Below are 24,180 nucleotides of genomic sequence, written 5' to 3' on the forward strand. Positions count from 1 at the left end.
ATACAGAGTGAATTAAGTCAGAAAGAGAAAAACAAATATCGTATATTAACGCATATATGTGGAACCTAGAAAAATGGTACAGATGAACCTGTTTGTAGGGCAGAAATTGAGACACAGATGTTTAGAACAAATGTATGGACACTGAGGGGGGAAAGCGGCAGGGGGTGGTGGTGTGATGAACTGGGAGATTGGGATTGACATATATACACTAACATGTAAAAAATAAATAACTAATAAGAACCTGCTGTATAGAAAAATAAAATAAAATTCAAAAATTGAAAAAACAAAAAAAACAAAAAACGAGCACCCTGCATGTAGTAACAAGGTGAGTTTTTCACGAAGGCCAGAAGGGGGAACCAGTGGTTCAACTTGGACCCCAGGAAGCCTGCGTCCGTGGAAGTCATGGAGGTTAAGGGACCAGGCAAGGCGAAAATGGTTCTCATCAAGAGTACTGATCACCACAGGGGTTATTATTTACCTCTGAGGTGGCAGGAGGTCCTTTGGGAAAATAGAAACATTATTATCCCACTGCCTAAGGGCAGAGGAGAGAGTTGCCAGCTGCTGTGGTAATCAGGCACAGGCTTCAGCCAGTTCCTGCTTAGTTTTGTTGACTGACGGCCGACACCCAAGACACAGCTATAAGGTCTTGAGGAAGCAGAACTGTATTAGATCATATTATTGTTCAAAGTTACCCTCCACTCCTCCCTGGCTGACATCATGCTTGGTCATATGACTTGCTCTAGCCAATGAAATGTGAGTAGCCTCTTTTGAAAGGAAGCTCTGTATTTCTCTCTTCCCTCAGCCAGGAGACCAGCCAAGTCCCAAAGAGGGGCTGCGGTCAGTCTGGGCCCTAGAATGACCATGACATGGAGCAGAGCCACAGGTGATCCACCATGTATGCAGAATGTAAGAGAGAAAGGACCCTTGTTGCTGTACGTCACTGTAAGTTGGGGGAATGTGCTACCAGAGCATAATTTAGCCCAAGGTAACTAACACAGAGGTTACTGCCAGAGTGGCTCTTGGAAACATATGCTCCCCTTGGTAGAGAAGCTGTGAACTTCTTGAGAGACTTGCTGCTAGACACGTGACAGACGTGGTAGCGATGCTAAAATCTGCTTAGCACCAAGGGTGTCAGCCAGGATTAACGATGAATGGTCTTACTTCTCCTAAGAGAAAATATAGCCCTCCTCCAATTGCATAATCGAGTGTAAAATATAATCACTAAATACGCAGTGAACAACAATAACCACTCAGCTTTCTACCCGGGAGTCTTCAGGGCACAAAATGCTCTAGCTTCTGATAAGGCTATGAGGACTGCATCAGAGAGCACACCTCCCCTTTTCAGCCAAAGCTTCTCTGAGGTCTACCTTGATGGCCAGAGATTCCAGATCCCAAACATACTAGTTTATATTCTGCTAATTTCAACTGCCAAGAACCCAAGCCTCTATGAGGCGATGCATTCAAGCGCTGCTTGTTCAAGAAACTGCTAGGAGAGAGCTGCGTGCCTTGGCCATGGCCTGCTGCAGGGACCAGGGCAGACAGAGGCGGGCAACCCTTGGTACAGCCTCCGATGGGAAATCTCTAACAAGCAGTTGGCCGGAAGCCTCCAAGACTTTACGAAAACTGGGAGTCACCGGACTCCACATGGATCAACCAGTAGGTCTCATCCCTTCCTCAGGACAAAGTATAACCACTCAGGCAAGGTGAAGAGAAGCTTTCCTCTAGTTTTGCATACAGTTGTCAGACCTGGGAAACATTTAGTCTCAAAACTAAAGGTCTGGGGCTTCCCTGGTGGCACAGTGGTTAAGAATCCGCCTGCCAATGCAGGGGACACGGGTTCGAGCCCTGGTCCAGGAAGATCCCACATGCTGCGGAGCAACTAAGCCCATGCGCCACAACTACTGAGCCTGTGCTCTAGAGCCCGCAAGCCACAACTACTGAGCCCGCGTGCCACAACTACTGAAGCCTGCACACCTAGAGCCCGTGCTCCCAACAAGAGAAGCCACCGCAATGAGAAGCCCGCGCACCGCAACGAAGAGTAGGCCCCACTCGCTGCAACCAGAGAAAAGCCTGTGTGCAGCAATGAACACCCAACACAGCCAAAGATAAAATAAATAAAATAAAATAAATAAATTTTTTAAAAAACCAAAGGCCTTGGGGGAAGAGTATAAAGTTGAGATCAGGTGGGAAAGGAGTCAGAGCAACTTTATTCTTGGTTCAGATAACAGTCTAAATACAGCACCAAGACAAACAACAGGGACAAACCCAAGCCTGCTGTGCAGCCCGGTATCTAAGTGAGCCAGGCCTGGTGGGCAGGGGTATCATGATGGCAACACTCAGCTGCAAGACAGGGATGGCACGGACACCACAGGACATTTTGCTAGACTGCTGAGTCTGCATTTCCAGGGTTAGAGACCAGGCGTATACAGTCCAAAAAGCTCCAGAAGTGATTTTTATTATCTGCTTCTGATTAGAAATCCCTGTACAAGAACAGTGGTTGCAGATTCATGGCTTGTGGGCCAATTTTTGCTAACATACATTTGGCCTGTTCACTTTAAAAATGTGAGCTGACTACATTTTAAAAATTACATACAAAATCTGGATTTCCAGAATGAAAAATCTGGAAGCTTTGGAAAGAATAGACCTGCATTACAAGTTGTCAGCAACTGGACAAAGCCAAGTGGTAGCTGCTGCCTTTAGATGGGCCACAGGCATTCCAGGCCACGTGAATCCCACCCAGTGTTCCCTGCTGGACTCCAATGGGTATCTGAACACACCCTCTCCTTTACTCATTCAAAGTCCACAAGAAGACCCAGAAAGGAAGAGAGTCCAAGCGTAGAGGCTCGGGCTGGGATTTGAACCAAACTCTAAAGAAAGGGTGAGGAGAATGGAGTACAGGCAGAGGATCAGCCAAGATCTAAGAGAGGAAAGGATGATATAATTTTGGATTTCAGGACAGGTACTACCTACCTGCCTTCTCCCATTGTTTTATGTAACTTAAGTTAAGGTAACTTCACAGAGAGTGATGGACAAGCTCTCCATGGGCCTGGTTACTGCAGAGGTTAAGGTTGGTCTGGGGAGCTTTCACAAACTAATTATGCGCTCTCCCAGTAATCCTGGTGACAATTTCCCCTTCCTGTGTTTCCAGCTTCAATAACCAAACACACTCTCTTTCTGTCTATCTGTCTATCTACCTATCTATCTATTGTCTATAAAAGTAATCAAGAATATCAACACAGACTTCTAAAATTCTTACTTTGGGCAAAAGGTATCAATTACATTTTAAAGACATACTCATATTAGCTCAATTTATCGTAACAAATAACTTCCCTGTTCATATTTAATGTAGAAGTATCATACAAAGTCAATCTATTAAACAGTTACCTAGGAAGATGACATTCATAGGTAAACAATGTATTGTAATTTGAAATTATAATACATTTAAAATAATATCATGAACTAGGCGAGTTCTTTAAAAAGGTACTACTGGGAATTCCCTGGCAGTCCAATGGTTAGGACTCGGCGGTTTTCACTGCCAGGGCCCGGGTTCGATCCCTGGTCGGGGATCCAGGGGAACCAGGACCCCACCCACAAGCTGCATGGAGAGGCCAAAAAATTATTTATTTATTTATTTTTAAAATTTATTTATTTATTTATACAGCAGGTTCTTATTAGTTATCTATTTTATACATATTATTGTATATATGTCAATCCCCATCTCCCAATTCATCTGCAGCCAAACAAAATTTTTTTACCAAAACAAAAACAAACAAATAAACAAAAACTACCAAGGAAAACAGAATGAAGAGACATCACATACTTGGAAAGAACAACCAGGCAGCCTAGTGGGACACAGCCCCACTAGACATAGAAGCTGGCACCTGAGAGAAGGGACCTATAACCTAAAAGAAGATGAGCATCTACTACCAGATGGTTTAGACAGGACTAGGGAAATAGGAACCAAAGAAAGAAGTAGGGATCAAGGCTGTGCCTGGAGTCTTACAAGTAGAGGTAATCATTTGGCATTAACTATGGGAGCTGGAAAAAATCTGTCATAGGGAGAATGTAGAAAATATAGTTCCAAAGAGATTATTGTAATTACTCATAAAAAAGAAAAATGAGCAGGATAAACTCTTAAAACTGTAAATTAAAAAAAAAAAATGCTGCCAAAGGTTTAAGACCAGAAAACAAAAACCATATTCTTGGTAGACACTAATACAAACTTCCCAGGAATGATGGCTCTTTTAAAACTCTTATTTTCTAAAATACACACCAGCAGCTCTTGTCTCACTCCATTACAATCACTAGTGTCATCCAAGTCTTCACTGGGCATTTACCCCTGCCATACTTATGTTACGTAAGATACAGATAAAATTCTGGTTCAAAATTCAGGCTTCTTGATACTTTGGCTAATTTATAGTGACATTCAGAGTATTTCAAAGTAAACACCATTTCAGACTGATTACTAATTGATGATCAAGGCAATTAAAGTGCATAGAAACTCCCGGGGATATGATTAATAGAAGAATAGAACTGAAAATGTCATATTATTCTATCAGTAGGAACCTACTCCAGAACCAAGGTCCCAGACCTGAGATTCCTGGTTTCAACCAAACTCCAAGTCTCTGACCTCAGCTCCCAACTGCAAGTAAGGGAGGCTTTTGCCAGAGCTGGATGGCAGGTAAGTACGCTGCAGAGAAGCAGCCCAGTGATCTGCGCTTAGTCCTGCTGCCACAGGTACAGCATCTAACACGGTGCACCCTCTGAGGCCCCATGGCTCAATACTCCTTCCACCCAACCCCCTTTGCTTCTCTTATTTCCTTGTCCTACAGCAGCCTAGTATTTGCATGGCCCATGATATATCACTAGACCTGATCAAGGCTGGCATGGGAGTTGGGTTACACTGAGCCTGCAGGTGAAGTTATCAGTGCCAGTAGCTCAGAGGGGCAAAGCTTTGAGGACGAAGCAAAAGGAATTGATTAGGTCGGACAAAGATAAGACTGGAACGGGACAGTCTAGGAAAGAGTAGCTCAGGGAACTGGATTTAAATGAAATCTGCATAGTCTCTGGTGATTAGGAACTGAAGGATGAAGTTGAGAATATGGGGAATTCCTCACTGTGTTCAACCAGATATCCACACTTCAAACATACAACAGATAAATGGTTGATAATATACTTAAAAGCTGCTGGAATACATCCCCCCCCACCACCCCAAATTAACTGAAAGATGTATTATAATTATTATAGTTAACATCTACTAAGTACTTTTTCTCTGCCGAACTACTAATAAGCATCTCATTAAATATTCACAGCCATCCCATGAGGTAGATATTATCATACTGTTTTTACAAGCAAGGAAATTAATGCTTACAGAGATAAAATAACTCACCCAAGGTCACATAATTAGAAGTGGTGGAACCAAGTTTTAAACAGTCTGAATCCAGAGCTTACGCTCTTAACACTAAGTTATAGTTGCAGCTCAAAGAAAACAACTGCAAAAAGCGGGAGGAAAGTTACTTTAAATCAGCGATTTCTAAACTTGTAGCAGTGGACTCTTCTCTTCAAATGAAATGCTTCTCAGAAGCCAATTTATAAAAGAGACAAAAGCTAAGCAACCGTCCTGTCTGCCAGTAACTGAGGCTTCAACAGAACTTATCAGAGAATATGCTGAAGATGACTATTTTCTTTCATTCCATTTTACTTATAAGTGGTAATACTATTATATTTTAAATTCTACTAGAAACTACTTATATTAAAAATGAACAGAAAGCAAGATCAGTAGAGGTCAGGGCTCTAAGGACATCCATATTTACTTTAATTGATAACATATTCCTAATGCAATGCTTTTAATATATTTAAAACCAATAATTTGCCTAAAATGATCCACAGTGGGGTATGGATGGGAACAAGGACTTGAAACACATACTGTTTAAATTCTACCCACAGAAAAAATTTTGTGGGCAAATTACTACATGTGTTAGCTTTGGATGTTAAGAAAAAAGAAAGGAGAGACAGGAATGTGATTCTAAAAGTGTTCCAGGGCTTCCCTGGTGATGCAGTGGTTAAGAATCCGCCTGCCAATGCAGGGGACACAGGTTCAAGCCCTGGTCTGGGAAGATCCCACATGCTGCGGAGCAACTAAGCCTGTGCGTCACAACTACTGAGCCTGCACGCCACAACCACTGAGCCTGTGCTCTAGAGCCCGCGAGCCACAACTACTGAGCCTGCACACCACAACGACTGAGCTTGCGCTCTAGAGCCCGCGAGCCACAACTACTGAGCCCGCACACCACAACTACTGAGCCTGCACACCACAAGTACTGAGCCTGTGCTCTAGAGCCCACAAGCCACAACTACTGAGCCCACATGCCACAACTACTGAAGCCCGTGTGCCTAGAGCCCGTGATCTGCAACAAGAGAAGCCACCACAATGAGAAGCCCGTGCACTGCAACAAAGAGTAGCCCCCGCTTGCCTCAACTAGAGAAAGCCTGCGCACAGCAAGGAAGACCCAACGCAGCCAATAAATAAATAAATAAATTTAAATAAATAAGTAAAATGTTCCAGTGTCCAACTTTCAGTCTGGGGTTTTTCACCACAAATAATGTGCTTATCTTAAACTTTGACATTTTGGAAAATGTTAAGAGCAGATAATGAAAATGTTACATTTAAGTGCACTTTGCTGTCAACAGGCAATATATTGTAACACAGCAGCAAAAGAGTTGTTAAAACTGTCAATCAAGCCAGGTGGGCAAAAGCTTTCCCTGACTTGTTTCAGTCCAGGTGGCTGTAAGTTTCCTCATGAGTGCTTCAAGGTCAGCAGTGAGGCAGCTTCCTCTGCACTCAAAACAGTTCTCTGTTGCAGCTGTTAGCAATCTGTATCATAATAAAAAATAGAACCGTATCCATCCCATTCACACACTTTGCAATTATTTTGTAGAAATACCTGAGCTTCCCTGTTACGTATTAGCATTGTGGTGGGAATTTTTTTTAAAAAAAATCTGTTAAGTATTTTTAAATTAATTTAGGGCTAATGTTTATCTCAGAAAAATCACAAACTGAAAACAGTCTAATTTTCTGTGGATCATTTAAAGAAAGGAAGGAAATGGTAGGATGTAATCTCAATCACCCCTGCCTATAAACGGTAACTTTAAGCAGTACAACAGCCTCCTGTTTGCTTCCACAATAAACACACCTGCGAATTAATAGCGTTTTCTCCTCGGGAAGTGGGCAAGCTCACCCAGTGCCTGAAGTCAGGCTCACCTGAACACCCCTGGACTCCCTCAAAGAGCAGGAAATTGGTGAGATATCGCAACATCAATTTCAACGTATTGTACTACGTTGAGATGCTCTGTGCTTAATCCAACATATTGTTTGCATTCTTTTCACATTTGGCCAATGTAAAACTAAAATCTATGGATTCCAAGTTGAAAAATATTTCCTCTAAATTGAAAAAAAAAAAAAATCAATAAAGCCTTGTCCAGGATACACAGTTCTACAGACTGGCTCAGGTAAGAAAACCTGAGTTTTAGTTCTGTAAATTGGGACAAATGCTGTTAGTGTGGCTCTCTCATCTGTAAAGGGGGGCTATATAGCTTTCCTATTTTATTGAGTTCTCTTGAACAGAACAGTGAGATAATTTATGAAAAAGCTGACTGTAAGCTACCAATGTAAAGTTATTATTATTAGTTTACCATTAAGCTTGTCTTTTCAGAACTCTCTCATTATTCTTAAGGTGAGGATTGGCTGAATTTCCAAAGCAGTGTTATAGCTTCAAAACTGAATACAGGGCTTCCCTGGTGGCGCAGTGGTTGCGCGTCCGCCTGCCGATGCAGGGGAACCGGGTTCGCGCCCCGGTCTGGGAGGATCCCACGTGCCGCGGAGCGCCTGGGCCCGTGAGCCATGGCCGCTGAGCCTGCGCGTCCGGAGCCTGTGCTCTGCAACGGGAGAGGCCACAACAGAGGGAGGCCCGCATACCACAAAAAAAAAAAAAAAAAAAAACTGAATACAAATACTTAAGCTTCATAAAACAGATGTCCAAAGAGAAAGCCCCAAGCATTTGAAATTCTGGTGGACTGGGCAGGGGAAGAAAAAACTCTGCATGGTTCCAACCTATCCTGAACCTCCTTGTCCACTTCAGGTCAGGAAAAGAGAACAAAGGTATTCTGAAGAGGTAAGTGATTTGGGGGGGTTTGTGAATCTATAAAATTTACAAAAGGAAATACTCAATTGTATGCATAGGCAGATGTGTATGGGCTCTACGGAAAGGGCCCTACAAAAACTAGACTGAGATCATGTGGTCAGGTCCCAGGAGTGACACTGTTCTGTCTGTGATGACACGGACTTTGTGATTCCTCCAAGTGGTCGGCTTTCATATGCCGAAAGCATGTCATTTTAAAATTTAATCAGTTAACATTTCAATCACGTCTTTAATTACTGTACTTTTTAAAGGTTTAGAAGTAGAAAATACATGCTTATTAAAAATCAAAGTTTAGAGTTATAAGTTTTAAAGTAATAAAACATTAAATTTCCACCAATCCTAACTCCTGTCCACCCATGCTCCACAGGTGTCACTGTGCAGTGTAAAGTTTTCTATTCCTCCAAACTTTCTCACGTCCACACACAATCCAGATCTTTTACCCAGATACACGTTAGCCAGACTAAACGCCCACTGGTACCGACCACGTGGCTGCCTTCCCTGCTGGCGCGCCGAGGACAGCAGCTGCTCCTTCAGGCCAGGCGCGCTTTCCTGGCACGCCTACAGCTGCCGTGCCCACCACTCCGCCCGCTCTCCACCACTCAGACCCGCCCTCTCTTCAGCCCTCGTCACATTCACCATATCGTAAACCCCTTTTTCCTTCTCAGCAATTAATGAACCCTCTTACCTGCCTATGTATCTTATAAAGTATTTTACTTTTTTTCTAACACTTGCACTGTATTTTTACTTGCATATGAACTCACTGTATTATATGCACCAATACATCAAGACTGCCTATTAATGTGAGGTGAGTATGTTGTGCCTTAAACTGATATACTGAATTATGAAGTTTAATTTATGCATCAATTTGTAATGAGATAGGAGTGAATTTTAGAAATGATGTATGCACACTTTCTGTAACTTATTTTCAATGTGATGTTCTCCCTTGCTACTTAACTTCCCCAACACTGTCTATTCATCCTTATGGTTCCCTTCCTGAAAAATATTAAGAAAACTCTACCTTTCATCACCTTACTGCCTGACCACAGTGATACATTTATCTGCAGAAATATGTAACAATGTGCACTAAAAGCGACTTTGTGGGGTGGGGGTCACCAAGACCTTCAGGAACAAATAAGCACATTTACAAATATATAAATCTTTAAAACATTGCATAAATAAAGTCTTGTATCAAATACTATAATTTCCCAGATTATTTCAAATGAAGCAATTTGGGGCATTATTTCTCATAAAAAGGAAGCTAAATGCAAAAGGGCCTTACGGAGATGATTCCAAAACAATGCTGTTGGCTTGCGTGGAAGATGGAGACCGATGCCTCACGAATGCCTCGCCTGGGCAGGTGTGAACCACGTGGCCGACCAAATGACCCACTGAAGACGGCCGTAACCTGGTTCCCTCTTGGGTGAATGCAGAATTTCGACTATGAGAAGAGGAACAAAAATTGAGTAAGAATGTACTGTAACTCAGTATATTCAAGTTTCTTTCTTATATGATTGCAGTAGAAAGTGGGTGTGTGTTTTTAAGACTGACCACATTTTACTAAGCTGAGTCTCTGACAAAGACAGTATGGTATAAACAGAAAAAACACAGAATAGGAAGTCAAAAGATCTGAGCTAGAGTTAGCAATCTGCCTCGGGGATTTTATCTATTTCAATCATCTATTATCCCCACCAACCTTAATGTTTCTAGGTTTCAGTCACTACAAATGTGCGTCTTAATCAGCATTTACAAAATAAAAGGAGAGAATCAATAATTCAGAAATATCCTCTGGTCTGAATTCTTTTTTAATCCTTTAATAAATACTTTTATTTATGGGATTTTCTATAATTTCTAAGGCTAGAAATACTGAATACCATATTTCCATCTTCATAAGTGACACAGTCACTTTAGAATTTAGGGAAAAAACAATTTTCTTCATATCATACATAAAATTGTTTCATTAACAGAAAGTCTGATCAGAGTTAGTGACAATTAATTAATTCAACCATCTGGTTTAAATTGCATGTGTCTTCCATAATTTGCTGTAATTGTTTAGTGGGGTACTGGTAACAAATAAGGAACGGCTGGCTGGAAAAGGGACCAGAGAAAGAAGGTTCTGGATCTTCTCCAACAAGCTGATTAGCCTTTGAATTTATATGCAGTCTATTATAAAAAAGATGACTTAGCAATCTACAATTAGCAAGACACTGCACAAACTTTTGAGTCTATTTTGTTTCTAGTAGTGAGGAAGACACCTAGCTATTAGGTAACCTGCTGTGAACCAAGCTGTTTATGTACACACTTTACTTCCAATATGGTAGGAATTTACTCTTAAGCTGACAAACACCCATCAGTGAAACAACTTTTAGAATTTAGTGCACATTTATTGAACATGAATGTGTATGAAATATGTCCAGAGGAAGACTTCTTTAAATATTATATTCCATGCCAAAATTCAAATATTTCTTATATCAACCTTTTGGGTTAACAAGGACGGCCAGTATGGCGACATTCACTTTGTTATCATTATCTTAATCACATATATATGATACATACAACACATTTGTTAACATTATGAAATTAAGATAACATCAGTACACGTTTATTATCTTATTATTACTACCTACACCCAAGCATCCAGCTTTTGTGAGAAATGCTAGGATGAAGTGCATACACAGTAAGTGCTGAGTAACGTGTGCTTCTCAGCTGAGCTATGGCTGAGCTGGTGGGAACTGAGGCTGGAAATCCCTTTTCCTAGAACACAGACACTGGTACAGCAGAAGCAGGGTAGGAGCTTCAGCAAGAGAATCACAACACTTAGCATGTTCAAATAATATGCACTCTCCTAGAAATTATGCTGGAGATACACATGGAAAAGAGTTATGTCAGCTACAACCATATTCCCAGATTTTAAGTCTACTTAATAGGCCTTGATTTATTGGATAGTGACCCTGACTGTGGAAGTCAGCTTTGTAGTTAAGTGAGCATCTTTATGTCATGCTCTGCTTACACACTGAGCTCCAGGCTGAGAGGAAATAATGCCTTGGAGCAACGAAAATCATGTCTTACCGAAAATTTTAAATTTTACATATTATAATCTTCAGGCAATGGAAACATACAGCCAAACATTTAGAAATTAGCAAAACGTACACCTGATGTACTTACTGATTAGGAGTGCCAGGTGGGGATCGCGATGGAAGGCTTTGTGTTTCCAACCTGTCATCAGATAGTGAATTTCTGCTTACTACTTCCCAATCCATTAATTTCCGTGCCAAGGGCTTACTTGGGGATCTGGAGTAATAATATAAATAATATGCAAAAAATTTTATTTTTTACCCCAAACTATGTACCGAACCTTACAATTTGTCTTAATACATCATATTCTAGATGAGTAAACACAACACGTTTATTTACAAGAAATTAATGCATTTGGAGGCTACTTACCAAACAATTTCCTAAGAAAGGAAATCTGCTTTATATGAAGAAAGAAGGCAAGAAAAAGTAGGAAAGAGAATAGGGAAGAGGAGAAAAATGAAAGAAACAAAGAATGAAAGAAAAAAGACAATGGAATCGTTGGCTATCAAATTTTCCCAGATACTACCAACATTATATTTTAGACATTGTCTGTCTCTGTCCCAGGGTCTCTGGGACTTGAGCTTACCTTGTGGTGTTTTAAACAATTCCTAACACATCATCTCCTGAGTGTCCTTAAACCTAAACCCTGGCCCTCTGCCTCAATGAGGACAAGGTAAAAATGATAACTGTGTATATTTTATTTATAAATTTTCCCCTTTTATATACAGTAGGCCAGTGGATTTTTTTTCTTTTCTTCTTTAGGAAACGTTTGGAAGGTTAATTATTTTGTCTCAATGGTGGGGAGTAGCATATGTTTTCTTACCTGTATATTGTCAGTTATTATAGTGATAAAGAGAGTAAATGATCTTTTCAGAAAAGATATTGATATTTACTGAGGTCAAAAACCCTTAGAATTTTAGGTGAATTAGCAACTTAAGTCGTTTTTTATGCAAATTCAAAAAGTGGCCAAAGTTCATGGAAAATACATGATTATCTATTTAAATGCCTAGCTTTTTGACATGTAGAGTTCATATGAAGGTTAATATAATGAATTAAGCAAATTACATAAAAACACATAATATATCAGCTTCTAAACTTAGACAGTTTTATATTTCAGTAATAACTCACTGAAGCACATACAAATAGACTAGACTACAAAGCATGGTAACACTGGCCACGAGTACTCAAGAAAATTTACATACATAGTAGGAAGCATTAAAACAATGAGTGGGGGGCGTCCCTGATGGCGCAGCGGTTGAGAATCCACCTGCCAATGCAGGGGACACGGGTTTGAGCCCTGGTCCGGGAAGATCCCACATGCCACGGAGCAACTAAGCCCGTGCGCCACAACTACTGAGCCTGTGCTCTAGAGCCCACAAGCCGCTACTGAGCCTGTGCGCCACAACTACTGAAGCCTGTGTGCCTAGAGCCCGTGCTCCGCAACAAGAGAAGCCACTGCAATGAGAAGCCCGCACACCGCAACTAGAGAGAGCCCGTGCACAGCAACGGAGACCCAACACAGCCAAAAATAAATAAATAAATTTATTTTGAAAAAAAAAAAAAAAAACAATGAGTGGGGACCGTCAATCCTAGCTTTGACCTTCCCACAGACAAATCACTTAAGTTTCTACATCTAAATATCAAAATTTACTAGTAAAATGTATGCTCCTACAGTCCTTCCCTACCTTCTGAAATGATCTGAGTATCTACATTTTCAGTGCAATGTTTTAGTTTATTAATTTTACTAAACCACAAGTAACTTAAATTACTTCTGAATCCAAGCCACACAAATGCCCTATCATTTCATGTATTCATAGCTAAAATCTTTTTAGTTTGGCCTAATGATGTTGCTTTTTTCTCTTTTATTTATTTTTAAATTGAAATATAGTTGACTGACATCTCCTTAATTTAAGAACATTGAACATTTTCTAAAAGAGATGTAACGTTATCAATTTTTTTAAAAAAGTCATTGACTCAGATTTCATTTTTCATAAAGTGAATCTGAAGTCATTAAAGCATAAACATTTCCCATTACCATGAGTTTAAATTACAGGATTTTCTGATTTGAAAGCAAGTCAAGATACCATTTAGTCTAACCACCTCATCAGTCACAATAAAATAAAAATAAAGTATATTATCTCATGCATTAGATTTTTTAAATGAAGTAAAGATTATTAAAAGAAACAGCATTTATGGCTCTTCTATTAATGCTAATTCTTAATGTTAATAAACAGATAACTCACATATTGGATTATTAAATGTAAACTGTTAAGTGAGTTCACTAACCACAGTCAGGAGATCAACTATTTTCATTTTCTAATAGAGGGAAAGAGTCATTTGAAGGAGGAAAAAATTCCAGTTATACTCACCTAATACAAAGCATCAGAACACTTTACTGTTGTTAATAAACTAAACATGGTTGGAAATGCTTTGCATTTAAAACTAAATTTCAAGGTATTTTATTAACAGTTTTAACCTCAGAGACCCACCCACTCAAGCTTGCTGCCTATGTTTCCTGTTGAGTGTGGAAATTTCAGAGAAAAAAATACCACACATCATCAGTGTTTGCAATGTGGTAAATTTATTTTCTGACCATGGCACCTTATCTTTCTGTTGCATGGGAACATTCTTTTGCTTTCTTCTTAGATATTATATGATAACTGAAAAAGTCTGAAAGCAATTCAAAGAGTTGATGTATCAGAAAAATAAGTTAACATTTATTATTGCTGAAAAAAACAACCTTACATAAAAAGTTTAAGGAGAAATCTTTTCAAAATATTTATACTGTCAACTAAAATTCCAAGGAGTGGACAAGAATTCTAGAATCTCTAACACTCTAACAGAATAATTTAATAATTGCTAAAATCATTAGGGTATTTTGATAGATATGCATCAGATCATCACAATCCCAGAAAAGGTTAGTCTTTCAGGGCTAGTAGGATCATTAAAACAGTACTATTAAGACCTTGTCCTAGATGATGACTTATTATTTCAAAGTGGATTCATACAATTCCAGCACAACAAAAGAAACAGGACAGTTATTTGGGGCCCATCATACTGGAATTTTATCTCTACTACTCACTGAATAATGCATATTTGTTTTATAAGATAACCTGTTAAACAATTTCACATTTTAATAATGCATATATAAAATGAAGAACTATCTGACTGGTGACTATCATACTAAGTGAAGTCAGACAGAGAAAGACAAATATCATATGATACCACTTATATGTGGAATCTTAAAAAAAAATGATATAAATAAACTTATTTACAAAACAGAAACAAACTCACAGACTTAGAAAATGAGCTTATGATTACCAGGCAAAGAAAAGTCGGGGAGGAGGGACAGACTGGGGTTTGGGATTCCCATGTACACACTGCTATATTTTAAATAGATAACCAGGGACTTCCCTGGTGGTCCAGTGGCTAAGACTCCACGCTCCCAATGCACGGGGCCTGGGTTCAATCCCTGGTCAGGGAACTAGATTCCACATACTGCAACTAAGAGTTCACATGCCACAACTAAGACCCAGTGCAGCCAAATAAATAAACAGATAGATAGACAGATAGATAGGTAACCAACAAGGGTCTACTGCATAGCACAGGGAGTTCTGTTCAATATTCTGTAATAACAGAAATGGAAAAAGAATTTAAAAATGAATAGATACTTGTATATTTGTAACTGAATCACTTTGCTGTACACCTGAAACTAATGCAACACTGTTAATCAACTATACTCAAATATAAAATAAAATTTTTAAAAATTTTTTTAAATATTAAATTTAAACATAAATAAATAATAAAATAAAATAAAATGCATTGGGAACTGCTCTGGAAAAAAAAATGAACTAGTAAGATGCAGGTGTAACTATCTGTGTATCTCTCAAAATCTGATATGCTCAAAATATTAAAGCATTAACACATATAAATAAAGGAAGTCATTTGCATGTGATATTAACATTAATATATAAACACACCTATGATTTGGTATTCATATTAGGATATCATATTACAGTAGAACTAGTTATGAAATCATGTTCAGTATTTTTACAAATATCAAGCATGACAAAAAGTTAACCTTCTTGTTAGGAAAAGAATAAAGAAGTGCAAGTATTTTGTTATGGTGCTGTTTTAAAAGAGAAGAACCAGAAAAATATTTACTTTGATTTTAACAAGTCTGAAAGGAGTGTTGCAAAAAAGTTATAGTACTAAGAACTAGAATAAATATGTACATTTTAAGTTAAAACAGAGTTGATAGGAAGTAAACGATTCCTTTCTCAAGAGCAATTTCAAGGAAAATGGTTTCAAATAAACATTTTACTGAACACTTTACCTTTGTACAGGTCCTTAGTCCTTTCTAACTGGAAACAAGAGCATCTATGACTGTGGAAAGGAAGAATCTGAGTAATTTCAGGAGCCGTATCTATTGGGACAGACATCTCTGTGTTTTTACTTTTTCTTTCTCCCTTCTGAAATAACCAAGCCACTAATATGACACCAAGATTTATATTTAATAGAGAAATTGACAATATTTCCCTCAATAAATCTAAAAATAAAGCCAAAATAAATCAATTTCAAAACTTTTTTGAACAAATGCTGAAATGAATTACATCATTCAAATTCAAGTTAAACTTATCACAGCAAAATGCTATATGCCCTGACCAGCGAAATCTTTCCTACATCAAGGCATTTTTCACTGACAATTTTCCGATTGGACAGATCATTCATAGACAAATCAGGATGAGGGTAAACCAGGAATGAAGGGAAAAAAAAACCCAAAACCCAAGTAAATGTTATTATTCAAACACATAAAAATCATGTTCTAATGATTTTTTTGTTTCAAATGTCCTTACTCCAAGGAACTTGTAATATTATTTGTTTTTTATTTTTACAAGCATTCCAGGCACAGTGCTGGCACAGCCTCAGCCTCAGAAATGACTCTGACTGTGCACGCGGACCAGTGGCAGGATGAAGGGAAGGATCTTGCAATTAAATCTACAGCTCAGGATAAAAGGACTTAAGTGTTTAAGATTTACTGACATGAACGACTGCAGATTTTTCAACACTGAAGAAAATTCCTATGATATGCTAAGTGATAAAAACAAGCAAGAAAAAGTATGAAACAATTTTTAAAACAAATAAAATATAGACATACATATCAATATCTCTGTGAGTATATACATGGCAAAATCTTGACTAGTAAATGCAAAACAATTTTAAATGATTGTGTTGGGGGTCACGATTTTTCTTTATGTTATTTGGCATTGTTGGAGCTTTAAAAAAAAATGAGCCATCACTTGTGGAGTAGAGAAAGCAATAAAGCAGTTTCTGCTTTTAGAGGAAAGAAAAAAACAGCAGTTTTTTACCCTAGAAACACAAAGCAGGAGGTCTTTCGGACAAAGACTAAGAGCAAAATTAAAGTCAAAAGCAAAATTCTCCACTTCTTGTTTATTAAAACTCTCAGGCCTCCTCTGGCAGCAGACTCTAAGCTCATGACCTCTTTAAGGACTCACCCTCTCTAAGCTATTTTCACTGAAAATACACTGCTTCATTTAACAAACGTCTACCATACCCCACTCATTAGAGAACTGTGGCTACTGTGGTGAATGAAGACAGACAAACTCCCGTCCTCCTAGAGCTGACATCCTCCTAGTGCAGGAGACAGACAATAAACGGGGTCATCTTTCACGTCTGAGACAGGGAAGGAGTCAAGCGTCACATGTCTCACGCAGAACAGCAAAAGCTACCGCACAGAGGTTAAAAGTGTGGGTAAGAACCTGGGATGCCTGGTTAGAATCTTGCTGCATCCCTCACTCTCTGTATAATCTCAGGTAAATTATTCAGACGAGCTCAGTTTTCTCATCTGTAGTGGACTTAGTACCTCATTGAGTTGGGGGTTGCGAGTTAACACACGAAAGCTGCCTGGCACAGACAAGCACAAGATAAGCGCTGGCCATTATGAGGTTAGCCGGCCACCCTCTTCCGCTACATCCCCACAGAGTGCTTCTACCCCCGCAGCCAGGCTAATCTCCCAGCCTCCCCCATATTTTTATTTTGGAACATTTCAAATGTAAACAGAAGTAGAAAGAAGAGCTTGATGAACCCTGTGTACTCAGGCCCCAGGTTCAACAGCATCACCATGAGAATTCTGTTTCACCTCGCCCCCCAGTCATTCCGAAGCAAATCCCAGAAACCATACAATACTTGTAGATACTTCAGTTTATCACTCTAAAGCACAAGAACTCTACCACATTTTTCAAATGCAAGTCAGTGTATATCCCTCCTGTGCCCCCAGTCCCCTGGCCTCCACTTACAATCCTAAATCCTCACCGTTCGCAGCACAGGGCCACACAGACTCCGGCCGCTGCCCGCCTGTCTAGCCATCTCCTGGACCACTGCCGTGCGCACCCTGCCCTCTACTGGCTCCGGCTCAGGGCCTTCCCTGCCTCCGCCCTCACCTATATTAGGCACCTGCTCCACCAATCAGAGTGCAGGCTCCATGAGACTAAGAGGTGTATCTTGTTCTTCACTGTGTTCCCAAGGCCTGAAGCAATGCTCGGCACAGTAGGTCTTCAGTAAAGATTAACTGCTGCCAATCTGGTCACTCTCCCTCGTCAGAGCTCTCGGCTGAGTTTTTAAGCATCTGTTGGACGATCTGGTTAGATTATTGCTCAGGCATCTCAAACCAGACCTGTGCCAACTTAACCTTTTCTATTACAAGTCTGTTCTCTCCTGTAACCCCTGTCCATTTTATGTCACTCCACGCTGACAAGTCTTTCCAGATACTCCTGTCTCTCACACACCTCCACCAATTGGTCAACAACTTGTGCTGTTCCACCCGCAAAATAAGTTCCTCAAATTTGTTCCCTATTAACCACTTCACTGTCAGTGTTTTAGTTCAGGCCTTTGCTATTTTCAGTTGGATTACTGCAATAACCTAACTGGTCTCTGGGTACCCAGCCTTTACTTCTAATTCATTCTCTATCCTTGCTTATAAAACTATTTTCTAAACCATAAATCTGATCATGTCATCTCACTTGTTGAAAAGCAAACTGGTTATTAACAGATCTTAAAAAATGAAGATAACAAAATAGCACCCAAATAAAAAGCAACTTATTTCTTAACAATATGATTTAAAGGAAGATGAAATGGGCTGGATAATATATGAGATAAGTAACTATGTTTCTCAAAAATGTTAACAAAAGAGAAACAAGCCTTCCAACAAAATGTTCTATTAATAATATAATACTTGATTCTGCCTAGTCAGGGTTACAATCCTTGGTCCACTAAAAAAAACTGACTGAGTAAACTAGACAAACTATTTCATTATTTGCTCAATATAATTTATCATTTAATTAAAGAAGGAATCATGTGATAATTCTGTACTCATATTTGGAAAAAGAGTTTCTAACAGTTTTAGTCTTGCTTTAAAAAAAATTCAGACACTGAATTAGAAGTGGCTTACCTTGCAAACACCCTGTCCTTATTTGCCTTTTCTTTGCCATATTGAACTGACTGGACTTCAGTTCTCCCACTGAAATAGATAAATATGTACAATAAGAAAACCTTAAAGAGAACTACAAGATACAATGACAACACACAGCATGACTATACTACAATTACACAAGAGACAAGATATTTCTAGCAGAGAAAAGGGAGAGGAGGCTAAGAAGGAAAGAATGGACTATATTCCACTTCTACCTGGATGAATGAAGCTTAATTACAGTTCTTCCATTAATGAACAAGGATGTGTTCCAAAGACACTTTGTTTTCAGATACTCCTTTGTTTGGGAGTGAGTATGAAAGAAGTAATTCTGTCTGAGAGAAATTCCTCCTCTGCTATGCCCTGGAAAGGCACTCCCTCTACACTCAAACAGGTTGCTCTGTCCCAGCTCATCTAAGCCCTGCCCTCCTGCCACGTCTGCGGTTTGGCTAGTGTCTTTACTACTCCTTCAACAAGGGCCTGACACATGGGGAGATCCCAAAGAACTGCTCTTTCCTTGGGCAAGCTTTTCCTCCTCACCTACTGATAATGATCACAGACACATCCTCAAATCCCTCCACGTCCAGATACAGGCAACTCCAGATATTTTTATATTAGAAGGAATGCAGGTCAGAATACGGTTGGGAGTTGGGCATTACAGGGGTTTATCTTGAAGCTGATTTGCCTCCCAAAAGCATACCGTTTATGCCTGGGAACTAAGCTTCCTCTGTGGTACTCCAATGTGTTGAGAGCAAATTTGTAAATAAAAACTTGGTTCTCAGAGAATCTATTACTTGACACATCACATTATTTGAGTGAATGAACATAAATGTTCAGAATATCAAATATAACCATTTACACAGATAGAAATTTAATATATATAAAAGCAGCCAAATATAGGTTTCCAAAGCTAATAAGCAAGCAATTTTAAGATCATCTTCTATGGACAAGTATAGATAAATGTGAACAGAATGGCACATCTGTTCAAGTTTTAATGGAAAAGTCAGAAACATTGTCACGATTTTAAAATTTAGATAAGTTGATGTTTCTTAATATATTTCCTCTAAGACGGATGAGCTATAGTTGCAATTGTGAACAAGGTAACGGATTTGGGTTCACCACTGCTTTGTACTTCCACATGAGAACAAGGACGGTAATCCCCTGGACCTTTTGGAACAGAGCTAACAAGGGGGGTGTGTGTGTGTGAGGAGGCTGGTAAAGGAAGTATTAAATCCCCTGATATTCCAAATTCCGTCTCTCAGTCCTCGTGAGAGGTGACAAGAGTGCTACTATTCCCAAACACTGCTTATAACGAGGGGGAGAAGCACTTATCTAATGTGTATACATTAGGGATAGGACTGTATCCAGATAAACACTGGTCATGCTGCCATTCCTGCATCGTTCACAAGATTATTAATCATTTTGGTGATTAAAAAGTATTCTGGATACGTTTTTGAAGTTCTTCAGGACTATAAACAGCAAGCCTAGCTTTTACAACTATTGACATCTACGGCCTACTTATACACACTAATTTAATTTCACGTTAGCCGAGCTGCCCAGGCCTCAGTCCTGTCCTGCTCTGTCTGCTATGCCCTGCACCTTGGAGGTGCCCCTGCAAGCTAGCTTTCTGTCAGTTCTGCCTTTTGTCTGGTGGGACATCAGAAAGCAGAGCAAGTCAGAAGCAGGTAACCGGCAGCCGCTGCAACAGCAGCAGGGACAAGGCACAGAAAGAAACAGAGCCCCGCAGATGATGCCACCCCTGATCAAAGCAGCACCGCCCTGGAGATGCAGAATCGACAGGTAGCAGCTCTACAGTGCAGCAGCAGGTCTCAGCTTGTGGGCTCCAGCCCAGAGTGACACAAGCTTCTGACCCTCAGGCATTACCATTCTTCCTGCTGCTTCTCCAAACCCCCTCCCTTTTGTTTTCCCAGCCTTTCTAACACCTGTGGTAGAAACCAACTGCCTCAATTAAATTGCTTTTATTTGAAAAATCAAGAGCTTCCTGTTTCCCGGACTGATAGAGTAATTTTCCAGGAAAGAGGATTCAACTGGGACATTATTACTCAAAAGGCTGAATTAACAAGTTGAATTTCATAATAAAAATATAACGATTAAATTCAACTATGAGGGGAAAATGAAGTGTTTATATGTCATATTATCCATATTATTCTATAGGGTTTAGTATAATTAGAACAAAATGTAAAACTGTAACATAATCTAAGAACAATAAATTCTGACAGCAAGATGCTTATCTTAAGAACAATGAGAATATACCAATTGGTGAAAGCATGCAGGCTTCTTGTAAGTAATTCAAGCAATATCGAAAAGCATAACAAAAAAAGTAAACAGACAGATTTAGCCACAGCCATACCCCTAAGAAATAATCTCCATTATAAGCAGGCAAAAATCATTCTGAAGCTCTATACATACATAGAAAAGGCTACAAATAAGGATATAATTCTATTACAATGTGATTATGCTATATATGTCACAATGAAAATATTAAATGGATTTCTCTTGAATTAAAGGAAAGAAAAAGGCTACCATTCATTTTAAAAAGAAGGAGGAGGAGGAGAATAAAAAGGTCAGGGAAAACCTTAAAAACTTAGTGTATTAATATATAAGTTTTGTTAATATGGATTCACATAGTTCACTAGTCCCTGCTTCCTCTTGCTTTCTTAGTTATATTATTAATTTTACTTTGTCCAAGTTTATAACATTTTAATACTATTCTGTAGTTATAATTCTCATAGTTGTCAAGGATTTGTTCCATATTTAAAGAATTTAATCTTTATTCTGACTTCTTTCACCAAGATTCTTCTTGAGTCATTTTGAATTCTCTCTTAGATGGGTTAACTTTACCATTAAATTTTTTTTTCAAAATAGGCTCAGAGATGTTATATTCCCTGAGGTTTTGTATATTTGATACTGCCTAACTATTGACTCTAGACTTGAACGGGAACCTGGTTTAGTATTTTTCGGTCACTTGTTTCCTTTAAGACTTGACAGACAAAGCGTGGCCCATAAGCTACATACAAACCTGAAGAAAGGTTTTATTTAGCATTCACAGTGTTTAAAAATATTTAATCCCAAGTGATAAAACCTCTAACAAGACTGATAAGGGAAAAAGAGAGAAGACACAAATTACCAATATCAAGAATGAGAGAAATGACCTTACTAGATTCTAGAGATATTAAAAATATAATAGGGTAATATTATAACCTTTATGCCAAAATATTCAAGAACTTAAGACAAAATAGATAAATTCTTTGAAAAACATGATCAAAGTCCACCCAGGAAGAAAGAGAAAACCTGAACTGCTTCATTTGTATTAAAGAATCTGAATGTGCTGTTCAAAAGCCTCCTATAAATAACGCTTCTGCCTTAGAAAGAAGAGAACTGGAAAATTCTATCAAACATTTTAAAAGGAAATAATATTACTACAGAAACTCTTCTAGAAAACTGAAAATGAGAAAATACTTCCCAACTCATTCAATGAGGCCAAGTGATCCTGACACCAAACCTGATAATGACATTACAAAAGAAAACTAAAGAGAAATATCCTTCACAAACATAAATGCAAAAATTCAAAACAAAATGTAAGCAAATTAAATAAAATAATATATAAAAAGGATAATAGATCATAACCAAGTGGGGTTTCTCTCAGGAATGTACGGTTGCTTTACCATTTGAAAGTCAATCAATATAATTCATCAAATAAACAACTAAAAAGAAAACTCATATGATCACTGTGATAGCAGCAGAAAAAGCATTTGACAAAAACCAATAACCAATCCTAATAAAAACTTCCCACAAATGTGAAATAGAGGAACTGCCTCAACCTGCATGATATAGGGCATGTGTGAAAGCTCACAACCAACATCACACTTAATAGTGAAATACTGAGTGCCTTCCCCTAAGATAAGGAACAAGACAAGGATATCTGCTCTCACCGCTTCTACTCAACACTATACTGGTGGTTCTAGCTGGGGCAACAAGTAAAGAAAAAGGAATAAAAAGGATCAGAATAGAAAGGAAAAATTAAAACTGTTTTTGGCCTCTAGGAAGAAAATCTTTTGGCAACTATAAAAAAAGCTCCTAGAATTAATGAGGTAAAAGCAAAGTTTAACAAAACAAGATCAACATAAAAAAATCAATTGCATTTCTAATTAACTGTGATGAACAATCTGAAATTAAAATATAAGACAATTTATAATAGCATCAAAAACATGAACTAATTAAGGATACATTTGGAAAAGATGTGAAAGAGGTATATGCTGAAAACTACAAACATTGCTGAGAGAAATAACATTTAAGTAAATGAAAAGACATACCATGTTTCATGAGTCAGAAAACTCAATATTTTTTTATTGGAGTATAATTGCTTTACAGTGTTGTTAGTTTCTGCTGTACAGTGAGGTGAATCCGCTGTGTGTATACACGTATCCCCACCCTCTGGGACCTCCCTCCCCCCCACCCCCCATCCTTCCCATGTACGTCGTCCCAGAGCACCGAGCTGAGCACCCTGCGCTGTACTGCAGGTACCCACTAGCCAGCTATTTTACGCATGGCAGTGTATATATGTCAGTCCTAATCTCCCAATTCGTCCCACCCTCCCCTTCCCCCCTGTGTCCACACGTTGTTTCTCTATTTCTACATCTCTATTCCTGCCCGGAAAACAGGTTCATCTGTTACCATTTTTCTATATTCCACATGTATGCGTTAATATACAATATTTGTTTTTGTCTCTCTGGCTTACTTCACTCTGTGTGACAGACTCTAGGTCCATCCACATCTCTACAAATGACCCAATTTCGTTCCTTTTTATGGCTAATATTCCATGTCCTGGCTATTGTAAATAGTGCTGCAATGAACACTGGGGTACATGTGTCCTTTTGAATTATGATTTTCTCAGGCTATCTATTTTTAGTTTTTTTTTATAAGTACATCCATACATTTTTTGAAGATATGATTATTTATTTTTATTTTATTTATTTTTGGCTGCACTGGGTCTTCGTTGCTGCACATGGGCTTTCTCTAGTGGCGGCAAGCAGGGCTACTCTTCATTGCGGTGCGCGGGCTTCTCATTGAGCTGGCTTCTGTTGTTGCAGAGCATGGGCTCTAGGCACAAGGGCTTCAGTAACTGTGGCTCGCGGGCTCTAGAGCACAGGTTCAGTAGTTCTGGTGCACGGGCTTAGTTGCTCTGTGGCAATCTTCCCGGACCAGGGATCGAACCTGTGTCCCCTGCACTGGCAGGCGATTCTTAACCACTGTGCCACCAGGGGAGTCCCAATTTTTAGTTTTTTGAGGAACCTTCATACTGTTCTCCACAGTGGCTGTATCAATTTACATTCCCACCAGCAGTGCAAAAGGGTTCCCTTTTCTCCACACCTTCTCCAGCATTTATTGTTTGTAGATTTTCTG

The 24,180-nt window shown here is 39.0% G+C and overlaps 1 protein-coding gene across 9 annotated transcripts in view; it reads right to left on the bottom strand.

Annotated features, from left to right (window-relative positions):
• Positions 1-24,180, bottom strand: part of PTPN4 (protein tyrosine phosphatase non-receptor type 4) — a 190,166-nt gene that overhangs the window by 46,613 nt on the left and 119,373 nt on the right. For all 9 annotated transcript variants that reach the window (XM_055087461.1, XM_055087462.1, XM_055087463.1 and 6 more), the window contains exons 13-15: positions 18,739-18,807; positions 11,361-11,486; positions 9,478-9,636 (exon numbers count right to left, since the gene is read on the bottom strand). In XM_055087461.1, the coding sequence (XP_054943436.1) occupies positions 9,478-9,636; positions 11,361-11,486; positions 18,739-18,807 (354 nt within the window). The remainder of the gene's footprint in view (positions 1-9,477; positions 9,637-11,360; positions 11,487-18,738; positions 18,808-24,180) is intronic.

Source organism: Physeter macrocephalus, chromosome 2 (genome assembly GCF_002837175.3).
Source record: "Physeter macrocephalus isolate SW-GA chromosome 2, ASM283717v5, whole genome shotgun sequence".
In the NCBI taxonomy this organism is placed as follows: Eukaryota; Metazoa; Chordata; class Mammalia; order Artiodactyla; family Physeteridae; genus Physeter; species Physeter macrocephalus.